General features: G+C 44.1%; 1 protein-coding gene across 1 annotated transcript in view; it reads right to left on the bottom strand.

The window, feature by feature from the left end:
* Positions 1-3,597: 3,597 nt before the first annotated feature.
* SUDS3 (SDS3 homolog, SIN3A corepressor complex component) overlaps positions 3,598-27,081 on the bottom strand; it is a 35,790-nt gene continuing 12,306 nt past the window's right edge. The window contains exons 7-12 of the mRNA XM_024566787.3: positions 19,350-19,445; positions 18,336-18,397; positions 18,156-18,177; positions 16,877-16,982; positions 10,192-10,276; positions 3,598-7,178 (exon numbers count right to left, since the gene is read on the bottom strand). Coding sequence (XP_024422555.1) covers positions 7,080-7,178; positions 10,192-10,276; positions 16,877-16,982; positions 18,156-18,177; positions 18,336-18,397; positions 19,350-19,445 — 470 coding nt within the window. The 3' untranslated portion in view covers positions 3,598-7,079. The remainder of the gene's footprint in view (positions 7,179-10,191; positions 10,277-16,876; positions 16,983-18,155; positions 18,178-18,335; positions 18,398-19,349; positions 19,446-27,081) is intronic.

Raw genomic sequence — 27,081 nt, 5'->3', positions numbered from 1 at the left:
AGAACTGGTGGTTCCTGGTGAGGGGAGGGAGGGGGGTGATCAGGCGTAAGAAAGAATGCATTAAATCCTGTGAAACCTGCTTTGCTAAGAATGTCCTCAATTTAAATGTTAAGGGTCCAAGCACAAAATGTTTGTTTCCCAAGGTTTTAGAGCCAATTGGTGTCACCCTGTCTACCAGACCCTGACTCAAAAGGACCCCCATGATCCCAGAAACGTTACCTGTAAACTATACCTCCCTTCTTTGATATGCATCCCTATGCAAGATAAACTCAATAAAAGCCCAAGGAGAGAGAGGCCCAAGACCTTTCTCCTCCTAGAGACTGCTCAGCCCTTCCTCCCATGCAGATCATGTCTTGGTAGACTTATTCTCATCTGCGGCAGCTGCAGGGAGCTCTGTGGGACAGAGAACCCCGCCCCCCGCCCCAGACACTGAGGTTCAGAGAGATTCAGTTGCCCAAGGTAACACAACAAAGTCAGATTCCAAAGCCTTGGCTTGCCACTCTGCATCTCAGCCAACACTAATACTTATTCAAAGAATCTTGGTGAAATAAAAGTGATTCTTGATTGTAGGCAGGGGCCTGCCAACCCTGGGCTACTGAGCTCAGTCCCTGCCTGTTCCCTGCAGGCACTGCTTCCCTAGTGAATCTGGGAGGTCATCTATTTTAACCCCTTGCCCATCCAGGCCATCAGCATACAGAGCCAAGCATCAGCCTCCAGAAAACTACAACACTCTGCTGAGTCTCCACTTTTGGGCAACGAGAGAAAATCTTTAAGATTCTGATTATTGGTCTTCCCCCACCAGTGAAGTGAATTTTGTTATTTTCTAGATCTGTATCTTTCAGCGAATTGAGCAAACACAGATTAGAGAAAATTGGTAGAGGGATTAACTACCTAGGTATCTTTGCTCTATCTTACCTTACTCTCCTAGGAATTCTCCTAAACATACTGTATATATTTTTTTGTCTTAATAATTCACAAAAATATCTATTCGTGTTAACACTAAATTTCCTAGAGCTAATATATTCCTTAGCATGCTATTATGTCCAAAGACAGTGAGCTGGTGCCCCCGTTTCTAGTTCATTCCATCTAGTGCCTTGTTTTTAAAAGCAGGAAAGGTGCTTACAGCTTTACTAAACACGGGGCTTGGGGCTGGCTCCATCGCTTCCTCTGCCGAAGACCGCAGATGCAGGCTGCTGGCTGGAGCCAAGCAGGCAGTTTGAAGCAGGTGACACAGAATGAATGGTGTGTTCTAGTCGGTGACTCCACTGTAGGACGCGTCACAAAAAAGTCCACTGACATCCAAAGAGCTGCAATGTGTAGGATATCCAGCTCTCCACATATTTTTAGAAACAAGTTCAATGGCTCCTAGCCTCCTCCTTACTTCATGGATGACAAGAAAGGGATCTGGAAATCTGCAGACACATTTTCTCCAGAGGCTCCCTTGTTGCTCATTAAATAAAGTAGGCTACATCAAAACCAATTACTCTTCACATTCTAAACAGTTCCTTTTTTTTTTTTAGATATGTTACACTCATGCCTTTTGAAAGGAAAGCAACTTCTTGGCCAATAACTATGACTTTCAACTCTCCTGCTAAGGGGAAAACCCAGTTATATCCAGCAGGAAAAAGTGTCCTAGCAAATAAAAATGTTTTAAATTTTCTAGAATTTGCTCTGTATGTGTGTATAGGAGGTGAGAACAGATATTTAAAAAACAACAACAAACTCCCAGCCAAGCACTGAAAAAAAAAAAAAGGTGAAAATGCTGACTGTTATATTTTAACATTGAGAGTTTGGGGAAGGGACCAGAGAAGGTAGTGGTTAGAGGGAACCTGGCTTAGACTACGGAAGTTCTGGACTCAGCCACTTAGTGGGTTTAAGTTACTGAACCATCTTCTGTGACTAAGGGTCTGCTGCTTTCTCTGAAAACCGGTGAGAACGACAGTGTGTTGTCTCCAGGGTTGTTATGAGGTTTAAATAAGATAATGCAAGTGAAGGGCACCACACCTGCAACTGGCACTATTATTAACTAGCTGCCTTTCTTTGCACGACACTTTGCACTAACACCATTCAACAACTAACATTCACAGAGCACTTCCTAGGACTACGCACAGTGCTGAGCTCTGGGTTTCACAGAATTAAATCTTGGGGTGATTATTAATAAGTCAGCCTTAAGTTTGGAATTATTAGTACTCTTTTCAGTTTACTGTAAAGATTGGGAAAATGTCTCGTAGGAAGGGTTTAGTAGTGTCCAACACATACAAAGTACTCAACAGAAGGCAGACACTGACACCAAGGGCAAGCCCCGTTTGCCTTGATAACCACAGGACGGTGAGAGGATTGACCCGAGTCTGGTTTTTTTCTCTCCCTTTTGGCCACGTCCTTTGCTGCCAGCCCTCACATCCCCTGGCCTACACCAGGGACTTGGCTCTTCCAGTACAACTATGGAAGAACCCAGCAGCTCAAGAGCTTGAAGGTTAAGGTGATCAAAACAGTGAAAACTAGTCGGATGGGCAGTTACCCTAAGCAAGGAGAAGTAACCCAAAGGAAGCTGATAATGCTATTTTTTGGTTACATGGATGCAATCACTTTGAGAAAACTCAACTTCTGCAATGAAGAATTGTGCACTTTTCTGTATGTTACAATAAAAACTTTTAAACAGTGACCGCCCCTGTCCATCATTCAAAGCATAAAAGCAGTCCTTGCCAAGGAGTGTGCTGCCACTGGGTTACCAGCACAACCGTCAGTCACCTGGGGCAGCAAGCAACCTCCTCAGTTTACCCCGCACGAGCTGTGGGAACACTGTGGCTTTTTGGAAGGATTGGGAGACACAGCCCTAGAGTACCATGCAAACAGCACCTTCCTTTAAACACACAAGTTTACCTCAAGGTACCTCCTGGGTCACATGCGGTTGAGTCGACCACACTTCTGGGGACCCCATGCACGGGTGATGTCCTCAATGCCCTGTCTTCCACAGCCTTGCTCAGCTCCTGCAGACTTATGACTATGGTTTCTTTTATGGAATTAGTTCATCTCATATTTGGCCTTCCTCTTTTCCTGCGGGCTTCTATGTTCCCTAGCATTACTATCTTTTCCAAAGAACTCTGCCTTCTTGTGACGTGCCCGAAGTAGGACAGCTTCAATTTTGTCATTTTTGCCTCCAGCGATGTTTCAGGCTTAATTGGCTCTTTCTGGCTGCCCAGGTATCCGCAGAGCTCTCCTCCAACACCGTCTTTCAAATGAGTCCATTTTTTTCCCTATCCAATTTTTGCACCCATACATAGTAATTGGGAATACATGGTTTTCTATCTAAAGTTAATTTTATTTACTCAATTTTTAATCAGATCATTTAAGCCTCTCCAACAAGGCGAGGACACTTTAAGGGTCAGCACCCCTCGACTGCTCTTTACAAAACTGAGAGTTAGTCTTTGACATCACCCCTTATCTGACTCTTTAAAAAAAAAAAAAAAAAGAGCAAATGTCTAGTATGTCCCTCCCAAATTCCTCCCAAATTCCTTCCCCATTGTCAATGGAGGAAAAATGTAAAATAAATTTCAATCATTTATCAAGTCAATGGACATAACACAGACTACACGCTGGTTTTCTCTTTGAAAGTTTATTGTTTTGTTTTTTTTAAAAAAGCTGTACTTTTTACATTTTACATTCACCTCTCAGAACATTAATGGTACCAGTTAATGATGTTATTGTATAAAAAGCCCACCAGCTGCTTGAAATGGCTGCAATTTTTTTTTTTACCATGTTCTGATATTAAAGTGGTTTGAACTCTGGAAAAATTGGTGTAACATTTAAGTACCAAGATTTCAAATTCCCAGATTAGAAACAAGATTTTAAAATCAGGATGAAATTTAGTAAAAATTCAAGGCGAAAGGAAATGTTAATAGAAAAACAAAACCAACAATATTGTAAAAAATAGGTTTTCCCCCCAAGTTAGATTAAAAATGCAACCAACCCTCCCCCATATTTCTCTTAGAAAAGTCACCCAATCCTGAACACAGGATCTTCCACACGGACGTAAGTGACGTAAGTAGCTTGATTTGCAGACCAGCCTCTGGGATCTCACACTGGCCCCAGTCAGAAGTCTGTTGTTGTTGTTTCTTAACTAAGTTACATTAGGTAGTTAGACATCCATTAATACTAGTATCTGGACAAATAAAAATATCCCGGCTTTGGTTCGGCTACAGAAATACAGAAACTGTTCAAGAGGACACTGGCTTAGGGACAGAGGGAGTTGGGGAAATACACAAAACCTCCAAGAAGAGGTAAAATAAATACTGGGACACATTAACAGCAAACACTGTGTACTTGAGGCAGATGCCTGGAGCCAAACACGCCTACAGGTGCTAGATCAGAATGACACGCCTACGGGTTCTGGATCAGAATGACACACATGTGGGTTCTGGATCAGAATGACACGCCTACGGGTTCTGGATCAGAATGACACACATACAGGTTCTGGATCAGAATGACACACATACAGGTTCTGGATCAGAATGACACACATACGGGTTCTGGATCAAAATGAAACACATACGGGTTCTGGATCAAAATGACACACGTACAGGTTCTGGATCAGAATGACACACATACGGGCTCATGATCAGAATTGTCTAGACCAACCTTTACTAAAGTACCACTTGCAGGAAACAGTTTGATTTTGGGAATTCATCTAGTGAGAGACAGACCCTCTGGAATAAGAATGGCCACCTGGGCTAAAAGCCAGTCCCTCTTATTCTAGGAATCACAGTCTGTTTCTCCCTCTAGGTCACACTGCCCATCACAAAAGCTTCTCCATCTCCTAACAAGGAGGCTCTTCCACCCCTGGTCACTTCAGGGGCCTGAGTGGTTGAAATGCTGATTTTTTCATCTCTGGAGTGATTAAATTAAAAAAGTAATAAACATCCGGGGTCAGGACTGTAATTCACTGCGCCATGCCTCACAGCTACGTCACATCTCCCTCCATCTTCCCCAGATCATGATTTTACCAGTTGTGAGGACACTGAAGCACAAAGGGCAGCAATGGGCCGACGGTGTGCCTAACCATGGCCTCAAACACCCCCAAATTTCCAGAAGAGGCCAAAGTGCCAGACCCCGGTCACAAAGCACAAAGGTGCCATCAGACAAGGCAGAGAAAAAGGCAACTTGCTGCCTCAATGCTAAACCCTCAACAGTTATCGATACAATCCTTTCACAAAAAAACAAACTTCGGTGTACTTGAGGAAGACAAAAAAAAAATCTTCAGTGGCAACACACACTATACCTAAAGAATTTCCATCACAGGGCGCTGGATAACAACCAACAGCTACCTGATATTATGCGATGTCACACACACCACAGTGACAATGCAAGCGAGAGAGATCTCCCAAACAGCAAAGGCCACCGAGAAACAAAAGGTGAAGCCCCTGTTCACCGTGGACTGGGTTCACTGTAGTCAGCATCCTAACAATGGGGGTCGGGGAGCAGAGGAAACACAAAGGGCCCAGACAATTTTTGATAAACAGCATCGTTTATCCTTTTTTTAAATGACACTCCAACACCAAAAAAAAAAAAAAAAAAGGGAAAGAAAGAGAGAGACAAGAGAGAAAAAAAATAAACTTCAAATTAAAACAAAAATAAGTCTTTGCAAGTCTTTACTCTGAGTCTGTAGGGTTTGGTCTCTGTTGAAGCCAGGACTTTGGAGAAGGTGACTGACTTGTCATCACAGCCCCACGACTCGCTCTGGGGTGTGTACATCAAGAGACAACACGAAGGGGATCACTTGAGACCAAGGGAATTATTTACAAAGATTTCCTAGGATGTGTAAAGTCTACGGATTGCCTACAGAGATGCTAACATTTGCTCTAACCCCCAAAACTTTATAAGCATCATAAGGTGGCAACTAGTATATAAAAAACCCCATCATCCAACAAATCGTTTCTCTAGTTGTAAGAATGAGGGAAAGGAAGTAGGGAGTGCAGGGGAGGCTGTTTCATCAGGACTCATTAGTAAGAGTGTAGGTTTAGTGGCAGCCACCACACAGCCTTCTGTCTTCGCCCTGGGCCAGACCTCCTGGGAGATCTCCTGCAGCCTGCGAGTAACGACAAGCTTCCACTGGGTTTGAAATGGCCAATGTGCAATAATGGCATTGGTGACGAGAGTGCAATTTGAATTGTGAGAGTCTGCAGATCACTGGTTATTGCACTATCAACCTCACCTCCCCCCTTCGATAGATAATCCAGATAATCAATCAGCCTGTGGCAGGTACCACTTCACCTACTTGGGAGCAGGGGAAATGAATTACAAAAGAAACCGTATGAAATGACCACTTCCTGTTCCAGCTTGAGCTTGAACAACTGTGTGTGAATAAACCACTTGCATTAAATAACATTTAAAATATGGTACCTTCAGCACATGATGAATATGAAACACCCCCTCCCCTCAGCCCCAATTACTTCAGTGCATGTAGTCCCCCAGGCAAATGCTTCTGTGGTTCAGCCAGTGGAGAGGATGGCATGCGCCAGATGTTCCACAAGGCATTTATTTCTCTGAGAAGGCTGAGAGCCAGGAGAATTAATCTCCTTCTGCTAGGACCTCTCCCCCAAGCTTCTGGGGAAACAGCAAATTGGGCTCGACAAGGGAAGTAGCTATGTGATGCACTAATCAGATTCAAAACATGAAAATGCATTGTAGAATGTATCCCTTCCTGCTCTTCTTCATGGTAGAAAGACCTAAAGATAATTAATAAAAAGAAATGTGCCTTCAAACTCAAAGGAAGCTTTGGGGGGGAAAAAAAAAAGCAAAAACCAAAAACAAATAAGTAAATCAAACTCCCAATACTCCTGAAAGTACAATCGTCTCATGGTGACTGCTGGCTGGAAGAAGTCGAGGCAGCAAAGAATGAAACAAAGATGGAAGTGACTGGCCACGAAAGTGCCTTGCAGAATCCACAACAGTGTTCTCCATTTTCCAAGGCCAAGGAGCAACTCCCAAGTTAAAAACTTTCTATTATGAAGAAAACAAAACAAAACCAAAAACCAAAAACCACTCCAGAAAAAAGGTCAAGGGAAGGAGAGCACTGTAGAAAGTCAAGCCGCTGACCTCCGGCGGATCACAAAGAGCCCACGCTGAAGCTGGCCCAAGTAAATCCTCATCTTGGTGCTGTCACTTGTCTTTCTCACCCAGATCTGCAGGGGGAAGGGAAGGGAACAAGATGAAAGAGGCTAAGACTGAGGAGGAAATCTTCCAGAGCATGAAAATATTTGCGTAAGGTATGCGTAGGCAGAAAACTGGCAACCTCTTCCTGTCAACCTGCAAGGTCTTGGGAAGACATCCTTGACCTCTGGCCCTCCTAAAGGCACACCTCTAGTGTAGACAGCAGACATCAGCCCTTGAGCTCATTTCTCCCAGCCACCTCTCTTACGTCTCTGATGAAGAAAACAGAAAGAGCCCTGGCTGACGTGGCTCAGTGGATTGAGCACTGACTGGCCTGCCAACTAAAAGGTTGCCGGTTCAGTTTCCAGTGAGAGCACATGCCTGGGTTGCAGGCCCAGTGCCCAGCTGGGGGCACATGAGAGGCAACCCCATCGATGTTTCTCAGGCACATCAATGTTTCTCTCCTCCTCTTTCTCTCTCTCTGCCCCTCTCTCTGAAAATAAATAAATAAGTAACATTTTTTAAAAAACGAAAATAGAAAGCACGATACTACCGGGTTCCACTTTGGCCTTGATCTCAAGGATTCTTTTAGATTTGGTTGGACTATGGCAGTACCAACATTCAAGACACATACGCGAAATATTTTCCTTACCTCAAGGGACTTCAATATTACAGTCTTTCAATACTGGTTTCCTGACAACTAAAGATAATGGTGGTGACAGGAAAAAAAAGAAAAAATAATAACAAAAAAGGATGCCCATGAGTGAGGCCCAATTAGGATCACGCAAAGGTTAAATTAGCTTCAGACAGGCCTCCCCTCCTGACCAGTGTTCTCCCACAGAGGGTGTCATGTCTTGCATTTGACAGGCAGACACATCCTTCTGTAGAACTGAGAGTGAACTCCTGCAGCAGGCGGACTGCCGGAGCTGACAAGTGCACTCAGTAAGGGGCAACCCTGCAGCCAGGAATGGGAAGGAGAGGTGACACTCCTGCGCAAGGGCCTGCTGTGTGCCACACACTATGGTGATCAAGATGTACCTCCTCATCCTCGGAGCTCCCCGCCCCCCGCCCGCCATGAAGTAAGTGCTAGCATTGCCCCCCTTTCATGGAAGAGCAAGGCTGAGTCACATTTCTGATGTAAGCCCCGGCGCCTGACATCAAAGCCCTTCCTCCCCTCCACTAAACCAGGCCCTAATTCTTCTCATCACTTCTCTCATGTGTTTAACATAATTGTTTTTAAAAAATCTGTAACACATATATGCAAGTACAAGTTTACAAATCTATCTTCTCCCTCCCCCACCCAGTTCTCAGATTTAAAAAAAAGCTTATTCTCAGTTTCATCTCAATGTCTTTATTGTGATTATTTAGCAACAAAGAGCCTTTAAAGTCAAACACACTGGTTTAAAAATAAAGTTAAAGACCTCACATGAAGCTGAACCTCTAAAGGACCTTGTAGAACCATTTTCAAGTAAAAACTGACCCCCAGGAGGGCTGAACTGGGAAGTCACCAACAGGCTCAGATGCACCCACCAATTCTGCCCAGAGTCAAGTTATGCAAAGGCCAAGTAGCTCCAGTGTCACTTAGGATGTGACCTGAAAAATGAGCTGGAATACCTCCAAGAAGTGAGAAATGGTTTCCTGTTACCAGAGTTGCATGCCTCTGATGCAAGGTATCTCCCCTCCAGGGGACATGTCTCGGTGACACTGTTTCCTTGTCAGACCTCGTTAACACTCTACTATGTCAAAAGGCAACAATCTTCAACAGAGAAACAGAAAACCCTAGCTTGCATTTCTGTTTTCCTGAAAAGTCTTAAGGTGTCAGGGAGGACGGTGCAGTGGATCTGAAGTTAGGTTTCGATACCAGGGGGCCACACGCACTCTGTACAGCAGCCCACACAAGCAGGCACGAAAGCTCTTTTGTGAAATCACAACACCTCTTGCTGGGAAACAGCAAGTGTCTCTATGAGACCCCCTGTTCTGGGTTGGACTTGGTTTAAGGTGACACACATATCCTGAGCTCAGAGAAGAATGACATTCATTGATCTGGAAGGCTCTCCCTAACTGCTAAGTAAATAATCATTTTGCAAACTACTCATATTTAAAGGCATTTTCAATTTAGGAAGCTGGGGAAATTGAAGAGGCTTCAGTCATTTCGTAATCCGGTTTCATCAGATTTACTGTGCACTGGCGCAAGTAAGTTAGAGGGCAGACATGCAATAATCAATTTCACTGCAGACATTTCTGGCCTGATAAAAAATCAAGCCAATCCAGATATTAAAGTTCTAAACTTTTTTTTTTTTTAACTACTAACAATACAGGTCAAATTCTGCTGACAGCCTCCTAATGAAGGGCCATGCCATCCTTGAGCATACCCCTCTGAGCTGACTTTACAACCCAGTCCCCACCCCTCCCCCACCCCTCAGCAGTGACTGGAGGAGACCAACAACTAAGGGCATGAGCCTGGAAGCTCAGTGTTCAGAGGCACAACAGCGCGTGTCAGATTGGGAGGGCAGCAGGCAAGGAGCAGTGTGTGGGTCAGACCAGGCCAGCCCCGTTTATTGAGTACTTACTGTGTGCCAGACCCTGCACCAGGTGCCTCAATACAAACCTCAACAGCATGAAACGAATCTATTAGTGCACGTGAAAGTTCTAGAGAAATAACAAAGATGGAGTGGACTCCACAGGCAGGTTCCATTCTCAGTAGATGGCTACCTTAAAAAAGCAGTAGGATTTGGAAGCACAGATACCAAACATGGTATCAGATGCCGTTTGTTCTTTCCTGTTGTCTAGCCAATGGTTCCCAACTCAATTACTGCAAAGGGAGGCACAGACACAAGGAATACACAGATCCGCGCATACTGCGGTTAAGCAGAGTAAGGGATTTTCAAAGGTGATTTTGCCTATGTGCAATTTCTGCCTGAAAGTGCTGACTTTAGACTCTAGCCCACATATAACACATGATTCCACTGTACTTCCTCAGTGGCCCTCACACTGCAGGTGGGTCACCTTTTGCTTTCCCAAAGGGTGAGGGAGTTCGGTCCCTACCTCATTGGCTCCAACAGAGCTGATCACACAGCTCAGTTTCTGGTTGTCCTTGGACTCCAGGTAGATGGCTTGGCTCTTGTGGTACCTGCCCAAAACAGAACACAAGTTTACTGTTTAAACCACTTTACTGAAATATGATTGAAATGTAAAAAGCTCTATGTGTTTACTGTATACAAAGCTATGGGGATTAAGTACACACGGGTGAAACCATACTGCCATCAAGACCACAGACATACAGGAGTGGGCAAAAGTAGGTTTACACTTGTGAGTACACGAAACAGTTTATTCTTGCATTATTAATAATTTATTAATTATTGTATTATTTATTATTAACCTGCTTTTGCCCACCCCTTATATATCACCTCCCAAAGTTTCCGCCTGTCTTTGTTATGATTATTGTTTTTTGTTGGTGTTTTTGGGGGGTAAAAACACTCAACATAAGATCTACCTTCTTAAAAAAATTTAGGTATACGATTCAGTATTGTTAAAGGCACAGATTTTTTAGGAAGAAAGGAAGGAAAGTTAACGAAAAAAAAAGAGAAGACCACAGCAAAAAATGTAATTAAAAGAGTCTTAATTGGTATTTGAGAAAGTCTGAATTTCAGGTTTAATTTAAAGGCTTCCATCTTCAGATTAGATTGGATGATGACCCCCTAATCTTCTTCTAAATCTAAAACCTACATGCCTTGGTTCCTCTGCGAAGACGAAAAGGGGAGGGCCAAGAAAAAGGATAGGAAATTAACTCTATATTTACTTTTTTATTTGGACTATATGGCTCAACTCAAAAAGTAAATTATAATTTTTCAACTAAAACCTGTTTTTACCCCAAAACATTGAAGAAGGCTGCGTAGACAAAATGAACAGAAGTGCTTAAAAACTGTTTGCCCTGTTACTTATTTTCCATTTGCCCAGCAAGTCACCAATGAGAAGGCAGGCCAAATTCAGCCCTTACTTTGGTCACTCATTCAAGGAATACTCATTAATCGCTTCCTGTGCACCACTGACTATGCTCACGGTTGGAGGCAGACAGTGAACAAGGCCACAAGGTCCCCGCTGTCATGGGACTTCAAACGCAGGGGTAGTGAAGGACATGAAACAGTCTCACCTGGCAACCTGGAACGGGGTGAGCTCTGAGTGCCGTGACACACACCTGAGAGCATCTGGTGCGGCCTGGCCAGTCAGGAGAGCTGCTTTAAAGGGAGCAGACACAACAGGCATGGCCCTTCTAGCCCCTGTATCTATTCTCTTGGCCTATAGTGCAGAACCACCTTCAACTTCTCTAAGTTCAGGGACAAGGCCAAGGATGAAAGTGAGGAAGCCAGAGAAGAGCCAAATGGCACAGTAACAGCTGCCACAGGATGAAGGAGCAGCTGCTGGATTACAAGAGCTGGAAACCAGTTGAGCCACTGCTGGCAGCCCTGGCCTGGGCCAGCACCTGTTCAGTCAAGAACATAACCTTTGGTTCATTCTGGCTGCAAGGATCTGATTTAACAGACCCACTAACTCATGTAAATTCCACTAAAACCGAAATTCATCTCCCAGCAAAGCACTGCATTTATATCATTATTTCCGTGGGAAAAGAGAGCAGACTGTTTGCTGGTATAATGAAATAATCTACTGCCAAGACATTACAGTAAAGGATGTACTTCGCTCCCACAATAAACTTTTTCCAATCTAGGTTCTAAGCACTCTTCAATCTGCTACTTAGGAACTGAAAACTAAGGTTTCCAAGTCAATTTACTTCCTGAAAACAGTTAAAAAAAATCGAATCATAAACACAATTAGAAAGGCAAGATTGGTTTAGATCCAGCTTCAAATTGCTTTTGGCCAGAGATTAGTTGGTAAACTGGGTTAGGGGACCTTCAATAATGCTAAATATGTATATTGCAAACTCTGAATTGTACATGCATGAGGAAAGGCTGAATTAGTTCACAGCAAAACTCCAAGTTGAGTTTCCCTCCCACATCTAATCCAAATGTCCTATCTAAATGGTTAGAATACAAATATAGAGAGAACATTCAGTTATCCTATAGGGATTGTGATTTATTAAAGAGATAAAAAACACAAAACAACAGGCAACTAGCCTAAAGTCATTCTGATACTACTTTCTAAATACTTTAATAAAGGAAGGTCACTGATGTGGCACAGAAGTGCATTACTACTGTGGAAACACGCTCAATATACTGCTAAATAAATGTGTCCATTATGTTCCTGTATCTGTAACAAACACGAATGTTACATGCATATCATATACACACAGAAAAAACTGGTAAAATTTATGCATTAAAATGTATAGTAAAATTTTTTAAAATGTGAAATGTAAGTTAAGAATGGTATTTCTTTTATTGCATAGCTTTCTTTTTTCTAGAATAAACAGGTATTACTTATATTAAAAAGTAAGTAATATCTTCTTAAATCGTGATACTGGATAATATGTAAATAAGACGGGGTAAAAAGAAAACCTAATGTCACACAAATTTTATCTAAATGTCTGTTAAAGACATCAGTTAACTCTGGGAGAGTATTCAAACAATTTTCATGAGATGTGATGCGTTTTTATTCAGATGTGCTCAGAGCCCAAACCTCATACACCTGACTGGCTTAGAAGTGAACAACAGGAATAAACAATGCAATCTGTCTCTTACCCCTATGAAGCAGTCTGGGAATTAAGCATCTGGCCACCTCCCCAAAGTGCTGGCTCTGGGATCCCCAAATGGAGGTAGCTTCAATGTCCACCACTGGTCACTGTTTATTCCACAGGAGAGCTGGCCAGCATGTTTCTCAAAGTGGCCCACTTCCAACCCAACTGGTTCCCATCTCTTCCTGAAGCAGAGTCTCTGGAACCTCTAGGAGATACTCATGTGCCACACTATGGCCTTGGGGAACCAGTATCCTTGGGTATCAGATCTATTAAAATACCTGAATTCCTGCTCTGGCAGGTGTGACTCAATGGGTTGGTTGTCATTCCACAATGTGAAAGGTCATGGTTCGACCCCTAGGGCACATGCCTGGGTTATAGATTCGGTCTTTGATCGGGGCTCATACAAGAAGCAACCAATGTTTCTTTCCCTTTCTTTCTTTCTCCCTTCTGATAAAAAATAAAACAATAAAAAAAAAGAAATGAATGATCTGAATTCTCTGGGAAAAATACCATGTTTTGCCAAGTATAATGCGCTCCCATGTATAATGCGCACCCCTTTTGCACTCATTACACATGGGACTACTATACCCACTGCCCTACCCACGGTGTATAATCATTACACCCATGTATAACGCACATTCTTATTTTTCCCTCAAAAATTTGGGCAAAAATGTGCGCATTATACACGACAAAATACGATTAAGTCCTCTACTCATAAAGGGGGTGTTTTGTTACAGATACAGGAACATAATGGACACATTTATTTAGCAGTATATTGACTGTGTTTCCACAGTAGTAATACACTCATTTTTAAAATGAGGCCACAAAGTGCCCTGGCTGGTGTGGCTCAGTGGATTGAGCGTTGGCCTGCAAACCAAAAGGTCATGGGTTCGATTCCCAGTCACAGCGCATGCCTGGATTGCAGGCCAATATTTCTCTCCCTCTCTTTCTCCCTCCCTTCCCCTCTCCCTAAAAAATAAATAAAGTCTTAAAAAAAATAAAATAAAATAAAATGAAGCCAAAAAGTACACGACAACCTTAAAATACAAATTTACTTTCCAATTTCTACGGGCTAATAAAAGAGCAGGGAAAAATTTCAAAATATACTTAGAACATAAAAAATGTTAAAAAAGCAACATCAATCGAGCTAAATAAGTAAAAATGTACATTACCACTTTTTGCCAATTAACCCATTTTACAAGCTATAATTCACCTCTGCTGAAAAAATACTTTAAATAGCCTCAGAGGACAAGCCCTAAATGTCAAGCTAACTTTATTACTTTATTACTAATGGAAATTCTGACCTGGGAATCCCTACAATTAAGCTCTTAAAGCTTTGCCTCTGCTGTTAAACCCAATGAACTAGAGTCACCATTACTATTATGGAAGAAAGCAATTTCTGTAGAAGGTGGGTCAAAATGTGGGGCAGGGAGGAGGTAGAATTCATTTAATTTTGTATCCTACTGGGAATCCTGATATTAATGTTTCTCTTCAAAAGAAAAGACCATGTCACAGCTATTGCCTCAAAGAGTCCCAATTCTAGTTGTCAATATTCACTGTTTTGAGTTAACAGTCTTTTGTGTCAGTCGAAGGCTGGAGGGTTAAATCCACTCGAGCAAGTGGGTGACTTCTCTTCTGATTCACATTAGCAGCCCCAGATGGAACGTGAGGAGTGAATAAACAGTCTGCCAACACCATCCGTTAGTTATTTTAAATACCAGCTACTTCCACAGGACTTTCTAAGAAGGGTCATTATTCCAAATCAAAATGTGAGGAAAAGTTACAGCAGGATATAAAATGCCTTAACAGCAGCATGAGACCAAAGCAAAGGGGAGATGCTTATCTTTCAAAATGAAATGTAGCTTGGTAAGTGTTCCTGCCAAGATGGGAAGCCTGAACCACAGTCATTTTGCTGAAGTCATTTAAAACTCAATGAAACATGTTTTGCCAGAAATACTGTTTCACCAAAATACTTGACACTACTGGAAAGAACACAAAGCGACTCAGGTGACCTCTCAGCCACGGGCTATGACGCTGAAAAAGAAGGAAAAATGACAGCTTCCAACTGACGAGGACACAAACGGCAAACGCCGGAACTGGTGAGACAGGAGCGGCCGCGTCTGTGTTGGTAAATGTGCGGGCCAGGATTCCCATAAACACCTTCCAAATACGGAGGGAGGGACCTGACCTGCCTTTCAACACACGTGTCATGAGCTCTGACTGCCAAGGCCAAAGAGAAACACACAGAATACAGAAGGAAAAAAGCCTCGATATTTAACAATAAAATAAAAGCAGCTTTAAATTCACTGAAAAAGTAAAATGCTCCCAAAGACCTTATTTTTAAAATTTTTTAAATTGTGAGAAAGACAGTGAAATTCCTCCAAAATGCTTGGGTGGTCGAGCACAGCAAACCTGACCACTCAGTATGCATCATCACGTGCCAGCCACTGTGGGTCCTTTCTTTAGAAAAACAAGAACTTTATTTTACAGCATCTCCACCCTCAAGAAGTGTCCCATGAAGTCAAAGGATTAAGCCTGAGAGAGAGGAAGACCCTAAGCAACGCAATTACAAAATGAACAGTACTTGAAATATCACATGGCTTTAGGACTCGAGATCCATAAAAATGTTAGTTATAAATCTCATCGTTTTTGAAGATGTTGCTTATGTGTGGGCTTGATCTTTAAAGGTTATTTGGTTTTCATTATTTGAAACATTTTTCATCTTACTTGGCCCCCAGTGTGTTGAGCTGTTAGGGCCTGCCACCTAGTGGTGATTTGTTCTGATAAGCAATATGAAAACACAAGACTGCCGCAGGAAGCTCAATCAGAAGGGCAGAAGGCACTAAGATCAGGCTTACAAATAGAGCAAGCCTTCATCACCCACCGGGTAACTAAGCCCTGTAACCTAAAAGGTGGGACTGATTTACCTCAGGCATAACTAGGCCACTAAGCATTTTTTGTCCATTTTAGAGTACAGTATTACAAGGTAACTAACTAAAACAACTTATGGGGGGGGTTTGTTGTTGTTAAGAAAGCTCAAAAAAGTCCAAGTAGCATTAGTCAAATTTTGGAATCTTCGGTTAAATAAATGTTTTGAAACTCAAAAGGTCATTGTATTGCCATTATAAATAATTAGCACATACAGTAGCCCAGAAAAACATTCTGCATGTAACCCAGTGGGAAGGCAGACGAATGTAAAGATATGTCCACCATGACTTAAACTGAGTAATAGGCCACGTATGGACAATGAATAAAGAAATACATCAGAATTAAAAGAGCTGGGAAAAGGTGGCAGGATCCAGGTAACTTAATACCTTGCAGAATGCCTAGTTACAGAGCAGACTAAATGTTTGTCAAATGAACACATTTATGAGCTTTTATGGTTCTTTTATATTATTTTGCCATTTCCTTCCCAATGGAAATACAGGTGGTCTGAAGATTTCAACCCTTCTTCAATCTAATTAGTAATGTTTTTTAATACAATTCCCCAAAGTATGTTTCCTGGATGAGCATGCAAAGGGGTCCCTCACCAAATCAGTAACACCTAGTAACACCCTAGAAATTCACGGTGCACAGGAGCACAACACAGGACCCAAGAGGGGCCACAGTGGGGAAACCCATTTATCTGAATGAACATGGTTACCCCCCAAACTCATCGGACCACAAAATCTTTTTCTCCACAGAAGACCTATTAATTTTCACACACGGGGCAGAGTTAAGAAAAGACAGAGGAGGACATAAACCCTGGCCCCAGTCTACAGAAGCATCACAAGAGACGTAAGCCTGCAAATCCTAGTACAGCACGGAAGCGGGGGGCACCATAAGAAGAACATGTTTTGGGAAAACACTGCCTTCCGAGATCTAACAAGCAGCGACAACCGAACAACTCCTGACTCCCGTTTAAATGTTACTTCACTTTTAATGTGACGTAAGGTAAGCGGCAGCCATGCTCTGAAACGACAACTACGGGCTGGCCCAGCCCTCTTTCCAAGTGGTTCGTTTGAGACTCTTTCGAGTACCCTATGCTTCTCTCTGACAACGTACCATCTTTTGTCATAGTATAATTTGCCATCTTCTATCCGGGCTTCAAATCTCTGGGCTGGAGACTCAGCAGGTGTGGCCGGCAAGTGTTCGGGAGAGGACGGGGATGCTGGAGAAACCAGAGACATACTTCAATGACTGAGCACAAAACAAACATTGAGTCCACCAGTAACAGGCTTTAGCTGAAGTGCTACTAAAAGGTGCTAATAATTATAATCAGCAAGTCCTTACAGCTGTAACAAATGGAAATTCAGTAAAATTCTTGTATACCACATCTAACAACCCTCAAAGCAAACTTGTGAGGTAGGCAAGATTAGCCTCACTGAACAGCAGTGAAACCCGAAGCTCAGGCAGGCTAAGGGCTTTGCCCAAGGTCGCTGGGAGTAGAACTATAATCCCAGTGACCATCAAAAGCCCAAAAGGAGGAGAATTCAGTAAATCTCTTTAAATTTATAAAGAATGATGTAATTTCTAGAAATACTTATCACGAGGTAGAGCAGGCTATTGGGTACGTGTAGAGTCAAGCTAACACAGTACTAGCAGCTACAGGGGCTTAAATGATTTACATTCGCACTTACTCAAGCCCTTTTCTCACCATCCCTTCAGACACACGGGCCCTCTCTGTGGACCACAGCAGCCCTCAGAAGGAAATTATTTACAGAAAGAAGAATCCTGTTTTCTTCCCCAAGACTCGCTGAATGGAGGGATGTGTGAGTAATTACAGTGCTTGAAACAACACAACACCCTGCCAATTCTACCCAAGAGCCTGCCGAGCACTGACTCTCGAGTGCTGCTCTAGGCGGAACCCCCGTTAACACCAGGCTGGCCTCTCCCACAGGCTGGGACTGGGAGCAGCCCGCCAGTTCCTGACCGGAGCCGGGCCATGATAAGCCACTGCAACAGCAGTGCCTCCGACTGAACTCCACAGAGAGAGTAATACTGACAAGCCCTTCCAGTTTCATTTTCAGAAATGGATGTGTACTTAAATCTTATGGCTGATGCCCATTCAGAAAGGAAACCTTTACCAGTAAATCAATCAAATGCGTCTTTTACAATAAATCCTAAGGAAAAGACAGAAATAGCTTTAACATAACGGGGTTAAAAAAAATCAGGGGCTGGTGCACTTAAGGTTCTCTTCAGCTTGCGTGATGATTACTTTTAGGCAAATGATGAACACTTTACACTTGAGAATGGCAACAATTCCCTGCCAGGTATTCGCATTCTTCTCCAAATGCATGATAAAAAAAAAACTGCACAAATGCCAATAATGTCATGCACTTACCTGGTCTCTTGGGTGACTTTAGCTGTAGAAAGAACAATAAAAAATCTTAGACAAAATCATTTCAGGTGCAACTTACGATGTCAAAGGTATCAAACTGATTTAACAGTAATATGTGAACAAAGTAAAGCAGAAAATCATATCAAGCCCAAGCTTTCAAATAAACGAAACACTGAACCGTACCTTATTTAACGTTCTCAGATCCTCCATGATCTGTTCATCTGTTAACAAATAGTTTAGCTGGGGTGTTGAGAGTTAAAGAAAGGCGGAGGAAAAGCATGGTTTCCGAGCAAACAGATTTCAACAAAATGGCACCAGGGTTTTATAGTTTATAGAGTGTAATCATGCTGCATGACATTTTTACAATAGCAGCTTGTCTCTGGGAAGTTTTTGATTCTCGCACTAAATGTCATGGTGCCAGGTATATAAAAGAGTTCACACCCGCCCCTCCCCCCATCTCACAAACTTCAATGATGCAAAGGTGGAATGAGCTTCAATAGTTTAACTGCCGTAATAGTGAGCAAAGCACACAATAAAAGAACTCCATCCTGAATTTATGAAGTGCTTTTGTTCCAAAGATCTGACGACTTCCACATACATACATGGGGTTAATCTTCCCTAGCAACTTCCACTCTCAGTGGTGAAGATAAAGGGACCTGAAGTTATGCCCTTTCCTGGGGGCAAATGACTAAACAATTTTGTGCAAATGGCTATTTATTACTTCCTCAAGAGGGACAGAAACAATACTTTCCTATATGCCCTCTTCCCATTTTTATGATTAAAGGGGCTCCTTTATTTCTGACTGAATCTCATCTGCTTTAATTTAACAACAGTGTGCAATCCAGGGATAGAGATAACCGAGGTATAAAATGCAGATTATCGCTGTCCTCATTTTGCAGGTGAAAAAACATAAAGGCACATGAATTCTCAGTTGCTTCTGAATCTCCAAGTGAGTATTAAAACCCGGCTGAACTTCCAACACGAAGCCCTTTCCAAAAAACTGCTCCCTTTAGATCCTTCCCACTAACGGCAGCAGCCATCGAAGACTCCAACAATAAAATGGCCAGCCCCTGCTTTGCAGTGGGATCTGACTCTTTCCCGTAGGGCAATAACCATGCGTGTCCTATCAAAGGGTAAACAAAGGACTCAGCAGTCTTAAGGGGGGAAAAAGCGACTGAGGCTGATGCAAACGGATATCAGGTGCAGGCTTTCTCCTCTTGTCCGGAATGGGGACAGGGTCATTCGGTCGCCTCCGCAACTTTCTGGTCATGATGGGTTTCACCTCCATAGAATCTGCGGCAAGAACGGAATGTGTAAATCTACCCAATCCTCACTGCAGTGAGAATTTCTGTAATGTAAGAACACCTGCCCCAGAGCCACCCAATCAGAGCCATTGTACTGGAAACAGCGGGTCCACACATTGCCCAGGCCAGACACCCACACCACACGCCAGAAAGAGAGAGAAAGTGAGTCTCTGCTTAGGTCTCCACCGGCTGACCTAAGTGCAGGCGCACTCAGAAACGCGCCCCGCCCTGCAGCGTACCGCTGAAATGGCTTCAGGCATCTCTCCAGTACCCTGAAACTAGGGATTTCCCTCCTCCCTCAGCTTTAAAAAGGCCACAGAGTCACTGGAGTAAACCTTGGGGTCATCTCAGTCAACTAATTCCGCCTGTTCTCATGGAGAGCAGGTGAACTGAAGCCCACCTGCACAGAAGGCTGGTAGAGGCCAGTGGCTGCAGTGCCAACAATTTTATATGAGATCTTCATTTACAAACACAAACTCTTAATTTTATTTAGTAACCTTTTATAGTTACGTTACTATCAAGAATGACACCATGAAGGCTCATAATGAGGCTTCTTGTCATTCTTCTTGACTTCTCTCTGCAGTCTGACACTGGGGCTGACTCCCCGTGCCTTAAAATCACTCCTCCCCCAGCCACTGCCACTCACATCTCTCCTTCTCTCCTGATCTGCCTCCTCAGAGTCCTTTTTGTTGGTCTTCCCTTTAAAAACTGGTGATCTTGGGGAGCCAGTCGGTCTCAGCCCGTATCCCAGTACACCTCCTTCCAAGGCTGCCTCCTCTCCTGTGCCTCAGGGGCATCACATGTACCCACCCTTCCAAGCCAGAACAAAGTCTGCCATCTGTGACTTGTCCTCCTTAATCCAGACATCAAATCCACCAGATAATGGCAGAACTGCCATTTAACTACCTCTCAACTCCAACCCCTCATCATATCCTGGCCTCCTTCAGAGTGATCTTCCTGAGACACAAATCCAATCGTTTTGCACCTCACTCAATATGTCAACGGCTCGCCACTCTATGGAATAAAGGCCAAGCCTCATTTCTGGTCTCCCTCTCTTCTCCTTCATTCACACATACCCTATATGTGAGCTTTTAGCTTATTCATTACCCAAAGACACTGTGCTTCTTATGCCTTCAAGACTTCACACACTGTCCTCTCTGCCCCGGCTCCTCTTTTCTGCCCAGTAAACGACACAACATCCCATGGGAGCCAGCTCAACAATCCCTCTCTGTGACAGTACCCAAAGTATTTGTACCAACCCATACTGCCAAAGCCACAAAGTCGGGGACATTTCCCCCAACAGTCGCCTGATCCCACCCCAGCCTGATGATGAGATTAAGGGACTCGAGATTATGGACACTACTAGCAGAGCAGATAGGTCAGCCTTGCAGAATTCAAAGGGAGCCCTCCCACCACAGCAAAGCGTGGGATGTGAGAGTGCATCATAAACGTGCGTACAACGTCAAATAACGTTGCTGCACACTGCTCTTAAGAACAGAAACAGGCAATATTGGTATTCTCCCCCCAAGGAGGAATGGAGGTAGAGTGGTAAGAACTGCAGACCTAATGAATACTCATAAAAGCGTACTTGAAAGTGAGGGCAGAGGAAGGACAAACACACACGCACCTTTAGGGGAAAGGTGTGGGGAGGGGGGCTTCAGCCTAGAAGAACTCTCTCACCCTCTGAGATGCCGCCCTTCTCCAGTTACTTACTGGCCAGTGGTCTGAATCCCTGCCGCAGCTGTGGGACTAAGGCGGACGACATAAATAGCCTATGTCTCAAGTTTCCTCACGCATGAAACGAAAATATCAATAAAACCACCCTCCCGTGGTACTGCGAGGGTTACAGGGGATGACACATGCGAAGCCCTCAGTACAGTGGCTTCCACAACCAGAGTTCAATCAACGCTAGTTCTTACTGTCCTATTTTCAGTCATGAAAATAACTACACAAAGGTCTTTTTAAAGTCAAAAGACTTTGACTCTGGCTGGTGTGGCTTAGAGGATTGAGCGCTGGCCTGTGAACCAAAGGATCACTGGTTCAATTCCTAGTCAGAGCACATGCCTGGGTTGTAGGCCAGGTCCCCAGTAGGGGGTGCATGAGAGGCAACCACACACTGATGTTTCTCTCCCTCTCTTTCTCCCGTCCTTTCCCTCTCTAAAAGTAAATAAATAAAATCTTAAAAAAAAAAGTCAAGGTGCAGCCCTGACCAGTGACGCTCGGTTGGGCATCATCCCACAAAGCAATAGGTCACTGGTTCGATTCCCAATGAGGACACATGCCTGGGTTGCAGGTTCAGTCCCCGGTTGGGGTTTGTACAAGAGGCAACCAATCAATGTTTCTCTCCCTCCTTTCTCTAAAATAAATAAATAAAATCTTTTTAAAAATCAAAATAAAAGGTCAAAGCACAAAAAACTGAAGTAGAAGTTACAGACTTGAAAGCAATCGATGTTAACTGTGCGGCTTTGCAACACTCAGAACTCACTCAGAAAACGGTGTAAAGGGAGCTCACCCAACCCTAGGAGGCACCAGAGAAAAAGCATCTGGCTCATGAACATCATGGCACGTTCTGTCCACAACAGAGGGGCCCCGTGTGCCCTACCCCTCAGCTGCCCAGTCTGGGGGTTGGGGAGGCTGGGCGATACATGATGGAAGTAAGCAAAGTACAGGTATAGCTGAAGACCTGGTAATAACCCAGCCCAATCATGGCCAATAAACCCAGAAAATCGTCACTGCATCACTCACAAATCCAAAAATATAATCAAATTCTTCCTAGGAAATAGTGAAAATCAATTATTATTTTAGACTACTCACGACAATAACCTAATTAACTCCAAAAGACTACTTCAGCGGAAGAAGGTGCTCTGAAGAAGCCACTACAATTTATTAGCACGCCCCCACCACCACGCAGGGGAGATGACAGAGCAGGGAGCAAGCCTAGCCACTGGTCCAGGTGCAAGACGTGACTCAAGGGTCAGAGCAACATCTAAGAACCACAGCCCCAAAGCCACACAGTAACAGGATCTGCTTAACTCACTCTGTTCCAACCCCAGCTCTGCCTCACTGACTTCTAAGCGAGATTTTACAGAGGGATGGATATCCTGACCACCTGGGTCTGAGTCTGCCAAGTGCCTGTTACTCACTGGAAGCATCAGCCTCCTGTGAGTCTGACCAGTAAGAGTCCCAGAAGGGGCTCAGTTTGGGTGCACCGACCAAAATCAAACTGCCGGAGCTGAAACTCAGACCTTTGAAAGTCTGACTCTGGAGAAGGAAATGAGTCTTCCTCTCAGACCAGCTGCACCAGCACAAAACATCTCTGACCGGCTCAAATCAGAAAGCCTCCCAGACACAAGAGGATCCCTTGTACGTTTGCTGCAGTGGGATACTATTTGCAGAATCTATCCGAACATCAAACAATTAAACCAGAGTGTACAAGGGACAGAAAACACCAAACAAGCAACAAAACTAGGTACGTAGCTCCTCTCCAAACCATCTCGTATAAGTGACCTTTACTTGTGTAAACCCTAATGCTTTACTTACTAAGGAGAGTGGGATGGCCAAACCTGATGGACACAGGTATTCTCCAGGTAGCAGTGGCTATGCCAGCTAAGAAATGGGAGTGCAGGTCGAATTTGTGCTACGTGGTCATTACAGCATAGTCCCTATGGCGAGATATTCCTAATAACATTAATTACCCACAATTAACATACAATCACCACTTACTGGCGGGCCTTTTGTCCTGCACTTCCCTAGGCCTGACTCACTAGGACAGCTCACCTGCCTACAATGCTCCACTACAGTAAAAGCTTCATTCTAACACACTTACACCATTAAAGCAAACTTATACCTGTTTAACTGTTGAGAAAAAAAATTAATTATGAAAGTACAAGGAAAGCTATGACAGAATAAATGCTGTAGGAGACTGGAAACTACCCCAAAAGCAGTAGCATGGGGACATGGGATTAGACTACAGGCCCAGAGCAAACCCCAGCACACCTATGGCGCTCTCCAGCGAGTGGCAGGCTCACCAATGTCGTATGTATCAGTGCTGCAGTAACAACCACAAATGGGTGCCTACAGGAGATGGGGGCGGGGGCTGAACAAATCAAGGCCAGATCATTGGAGGCCAAATCAGGGAGGAACCAATCTCCACTAGGCCGAAGCTGCCCAGAATTCAGGGGTGGCATTTAAAGTGTGAACCAACCAAGCCCTCCTCTGTACTCTCCACCACTTTAAACATCCTGGATCCCACAATGGCAGCATCAGTAAAGAACATCCTGGGAACAAGCGCACTCCACCTGAAATCCAGGTCACCTCTTCCATTCTCCCTCCCCAGGTATCTGTGTGGGACCTCTTCTTCTGAACTTGACGTCTATGGTTCCCCACTCACTGGCATCTATTACAGATTGGGTAAGACTTACCACTCCTACATCAACACAACCACAGACACCTCAAAGGTTTTACAATGGTAACAAGAAGCCTGTCAAGCATTTCTATTCAAGAGCCCTCCCCCCCACCCCCGCCCCCCGACACTGCCATGTATTGGGGAAGACATGGGAACTCTGTCAGTCTTCTATCAGAACACAAGTTCCTGGAGGACACAGACCTTAGCTATTAGCCTCATTTTGTGAGTCACTTAGTGCCACATGAATCCAAGGTACATGTAGGGAACCCACAGAATATGGCAGTTAAGAAAACGGGCTGGGAGTCGGACAAATTCTGGCTGACCCTCTATCTCACTGGGGGCACTGGGGCAAAGGGCTCTGTTTCTGAGCCGACCTTGCCAGGCCAAGTCACAGGGAGCTGCAGGAACGGAAGCAGCTCACGACTCCCCAACCCCAAAGTGCTCACTCTGCACACCAGCTGCTCTTCCAAGCACCTTAGAGGCATTATCTCAGGTAACCTTTGCACCCACCCTCAAAGGGAGGTTGCCTTCTCCGTGCCAAACGAGAAAACCCCATCACGGAAGCTCACGACAGGACTAGGGTTCACCTGCATCTGTCAGCCTGTACAGGCAGCTCTACCATTATGAAATAACACCTGGCAGCTCAATGTAAGACCTCAGAAAACAGGGCTCCTATTTTGATATTGTAATTACTCACAGCTCCAGCTATGAGTCCCGTATCTTCTGAAGGAAACTAACAGTTTTTACTGGGGTCACGAGTAGCTTCTACAGCGGCCTGATGATAGGAGGACGCATCTGGTGGGGCAAGAACTTACACAAGAAAATGAAGTGGCAGTTAGTGAGCTGTTGGAAGAAAGGAAAAATGACAGCTGTCCTGAAGATAGGAAGAGGAAAAATGAATTAAAAATGATAAAGTTCCCCACATTTTCAAGCTCATTAAATTCTCAATTGTTTGGGTTACTTATTAATAACCTCAACTGCAGAGGAAACTCACTTGGGTAATTTCTACCTATAACCTCGCTGCTCAAAGTGTGGTCCAACCAGCAGCATCAGCAGCCCCTGGGAGGTACTTAGAAATGCAAAGTCTCAGGCTCCACTCCAGACCCCCTGAATCATAATCTGCATTTTACCAAAACCCTAGGTGACTCATATGCATTCAAGCTGAGGGAGCAATGACCTAGAACCCATCCTGGGTGCTTTACTGACGACACACCTTCCACCCACACCATCCAGCTGTCGTCAGCAGCTCTCCGCAGAGGTGGGGGCAGTGAAGAGAACCTTCCTAATTCCCATGGAGGTCTATAAATGCTTTAAGTCCTGTTTGGACAAACCAGGTCATCGGATCTACCCATTTCACAATACGTTACTTGGACTAAGCGTCTCATCAGTCTTTTTTCATTTTGTTTTTCAAGAGATCTTCATGTTGAAACAGAAAAGGAGTTTTGAAGAAATCTCTCTTCTGGGTAGAACTGGCAACACTGACATTGGACATCAATCCACAAAGGCAAAATCATTCACTCAATGAGAGGAATGAAATCAGGCCTTTAATCCAAAACCATAGCTGCACCATCTGTAGAAATGCTAATTATCCTTCTAGCTCCAGTGCCTTTTCTTCCGATGCTCTATCATTACCTTGGCAGCGCTCTCCAAACCAAGGGCACCAAATGGCTTAAGGAAGGACATCAGTACCTTTAGTGCCCACGGCTAGGTTTGAGCACTTCTGTCACCTCCTGTACTGCATTCCAAATGGTTTCCCCACATTTGTCTTTTCTACTCCGTTAGTCTCGGCCTCGAGTCACTGAGGATGCCTCCTGTCCTAGTTAAGGTTCCGGCTATAAAACTGCCTAGCCAAACAATGTCTATCGCTTGTCAATAATTAGGATGCCAAATCCCAGGTACAGTGATGATATCCCTCCCTGCAGATGGAAGGGGAGCAGCTATAAACGAACAGTATTTCCCACTAGCCTAATAAAGGCTCCCGAACATCTGGTGGCTTTAGCAGAGAGTGATGAGGCGTCAATGCCAGCCACAGCCACCAACAGAGAAAATGGTGTGCGGGTCGGAAAAAGGGCAGGCGGGCTGGTACCAAGCTAGGTACTGCAGTGCTCACAGGCTAGTTAAAGAGGCACTGCAACAGGAACAAGATGGTGCTCTCTGAAGATGCTATTTCAGCATCCATTCTCACCCAAGAATCATTTCTGAGCTACTTTCAAGATCGTCAAGGAATTCACTCCTTTTGCTACACCTCTCAATGAGGAAGCTATCACAGGAGACATTTTTCAAGAACGAGGCTCCCACTTTCCATAATCCACATTCTCATTGGTGCATCATGGGGTTTAGAGCTAGAAGTTCATGTCAAATGGGAGGCCACGTTGTGCCACTGGTTCACAGCACCATAAATACAGACAGGGAGACACAGGCCTTAACAGTTACTTTAGCTTCAAAGTTAAGCGCGAGGACTTACATACACACAATGCATTCACTATGGATCCCTACTAAACTCAGGCATGCCAGAGCCCCAGAACCTTCAGAATATGATTATAAAAGTTAAGTTCTGAGGTGTGTAGAGGCATGTCACTTACACATCCAAGTGACCAACTCACCACTGACTTTCCTCGTGCTATCTGCTGATGGAAATTTTGCCAAGTGGCAAAATAGCTAATTTAAGCCAATTCCTGCCCTGTACTCTTCTAGGACTCACCAGTCTACATATGGCAACAGAAGAGACAGCCCATATTGCTTCTCCCTTAAACCTGCTGAGTTTCCATAAGCAGATTTCTAAATCCTAGAAGGCAAGGGAGGGACTGGCTCTGAGTCAATTTAACTTTACCGCCTTTTCAGGAAAGGAGTTCAGTTTAGCCACCCTTGCTGAAATCATATCAACTCTTTCTGAAAGGTTCACAGTAAGGCCTGGGAGAAGGGATCTAATAGCATAGATGATACAGCCCAAAGCCTTTGTTCTCACATCTAGGTCAGAGGATGACAAGGTCTTTTCTGTAAGCAGACTAAGGGGCGGGGGCGGGGGGGGGGGGGAGGCAGCCACAGGGACTCAGGTAAGTAATCTGTGAATATAAGCAAGACACAAATGGCAGCTGACCCAAGAATTGAATTAAATAAAGCATAGGCCAGAGGTCGCAGTTACTATGAAATGTCTACCAATTCACTGAACACCTGTTATGTTCGGGGCACTGTACTAGGTACTCACATTTCTAATCACAAT

The sequence above is a fragment of the Desmodus rotundus genome, chromosome 7 (assembly GCF_022682495.2).
Source record: "Desmodus rotundus isolate HL8 chromosome 7, HLdesRot8A.1, whole genome shotgun sequence".
NCBI lineage: Eukaryota > Metazoa > Chordata > Mammalia > Chiroptera > Phyllostomidae > Desmodus > Desmodus rotundus.
Note: the sequence above shows the minus strand (reverse complement) of the source record. Positions and strands in the feature narration are given on the sequence as shown.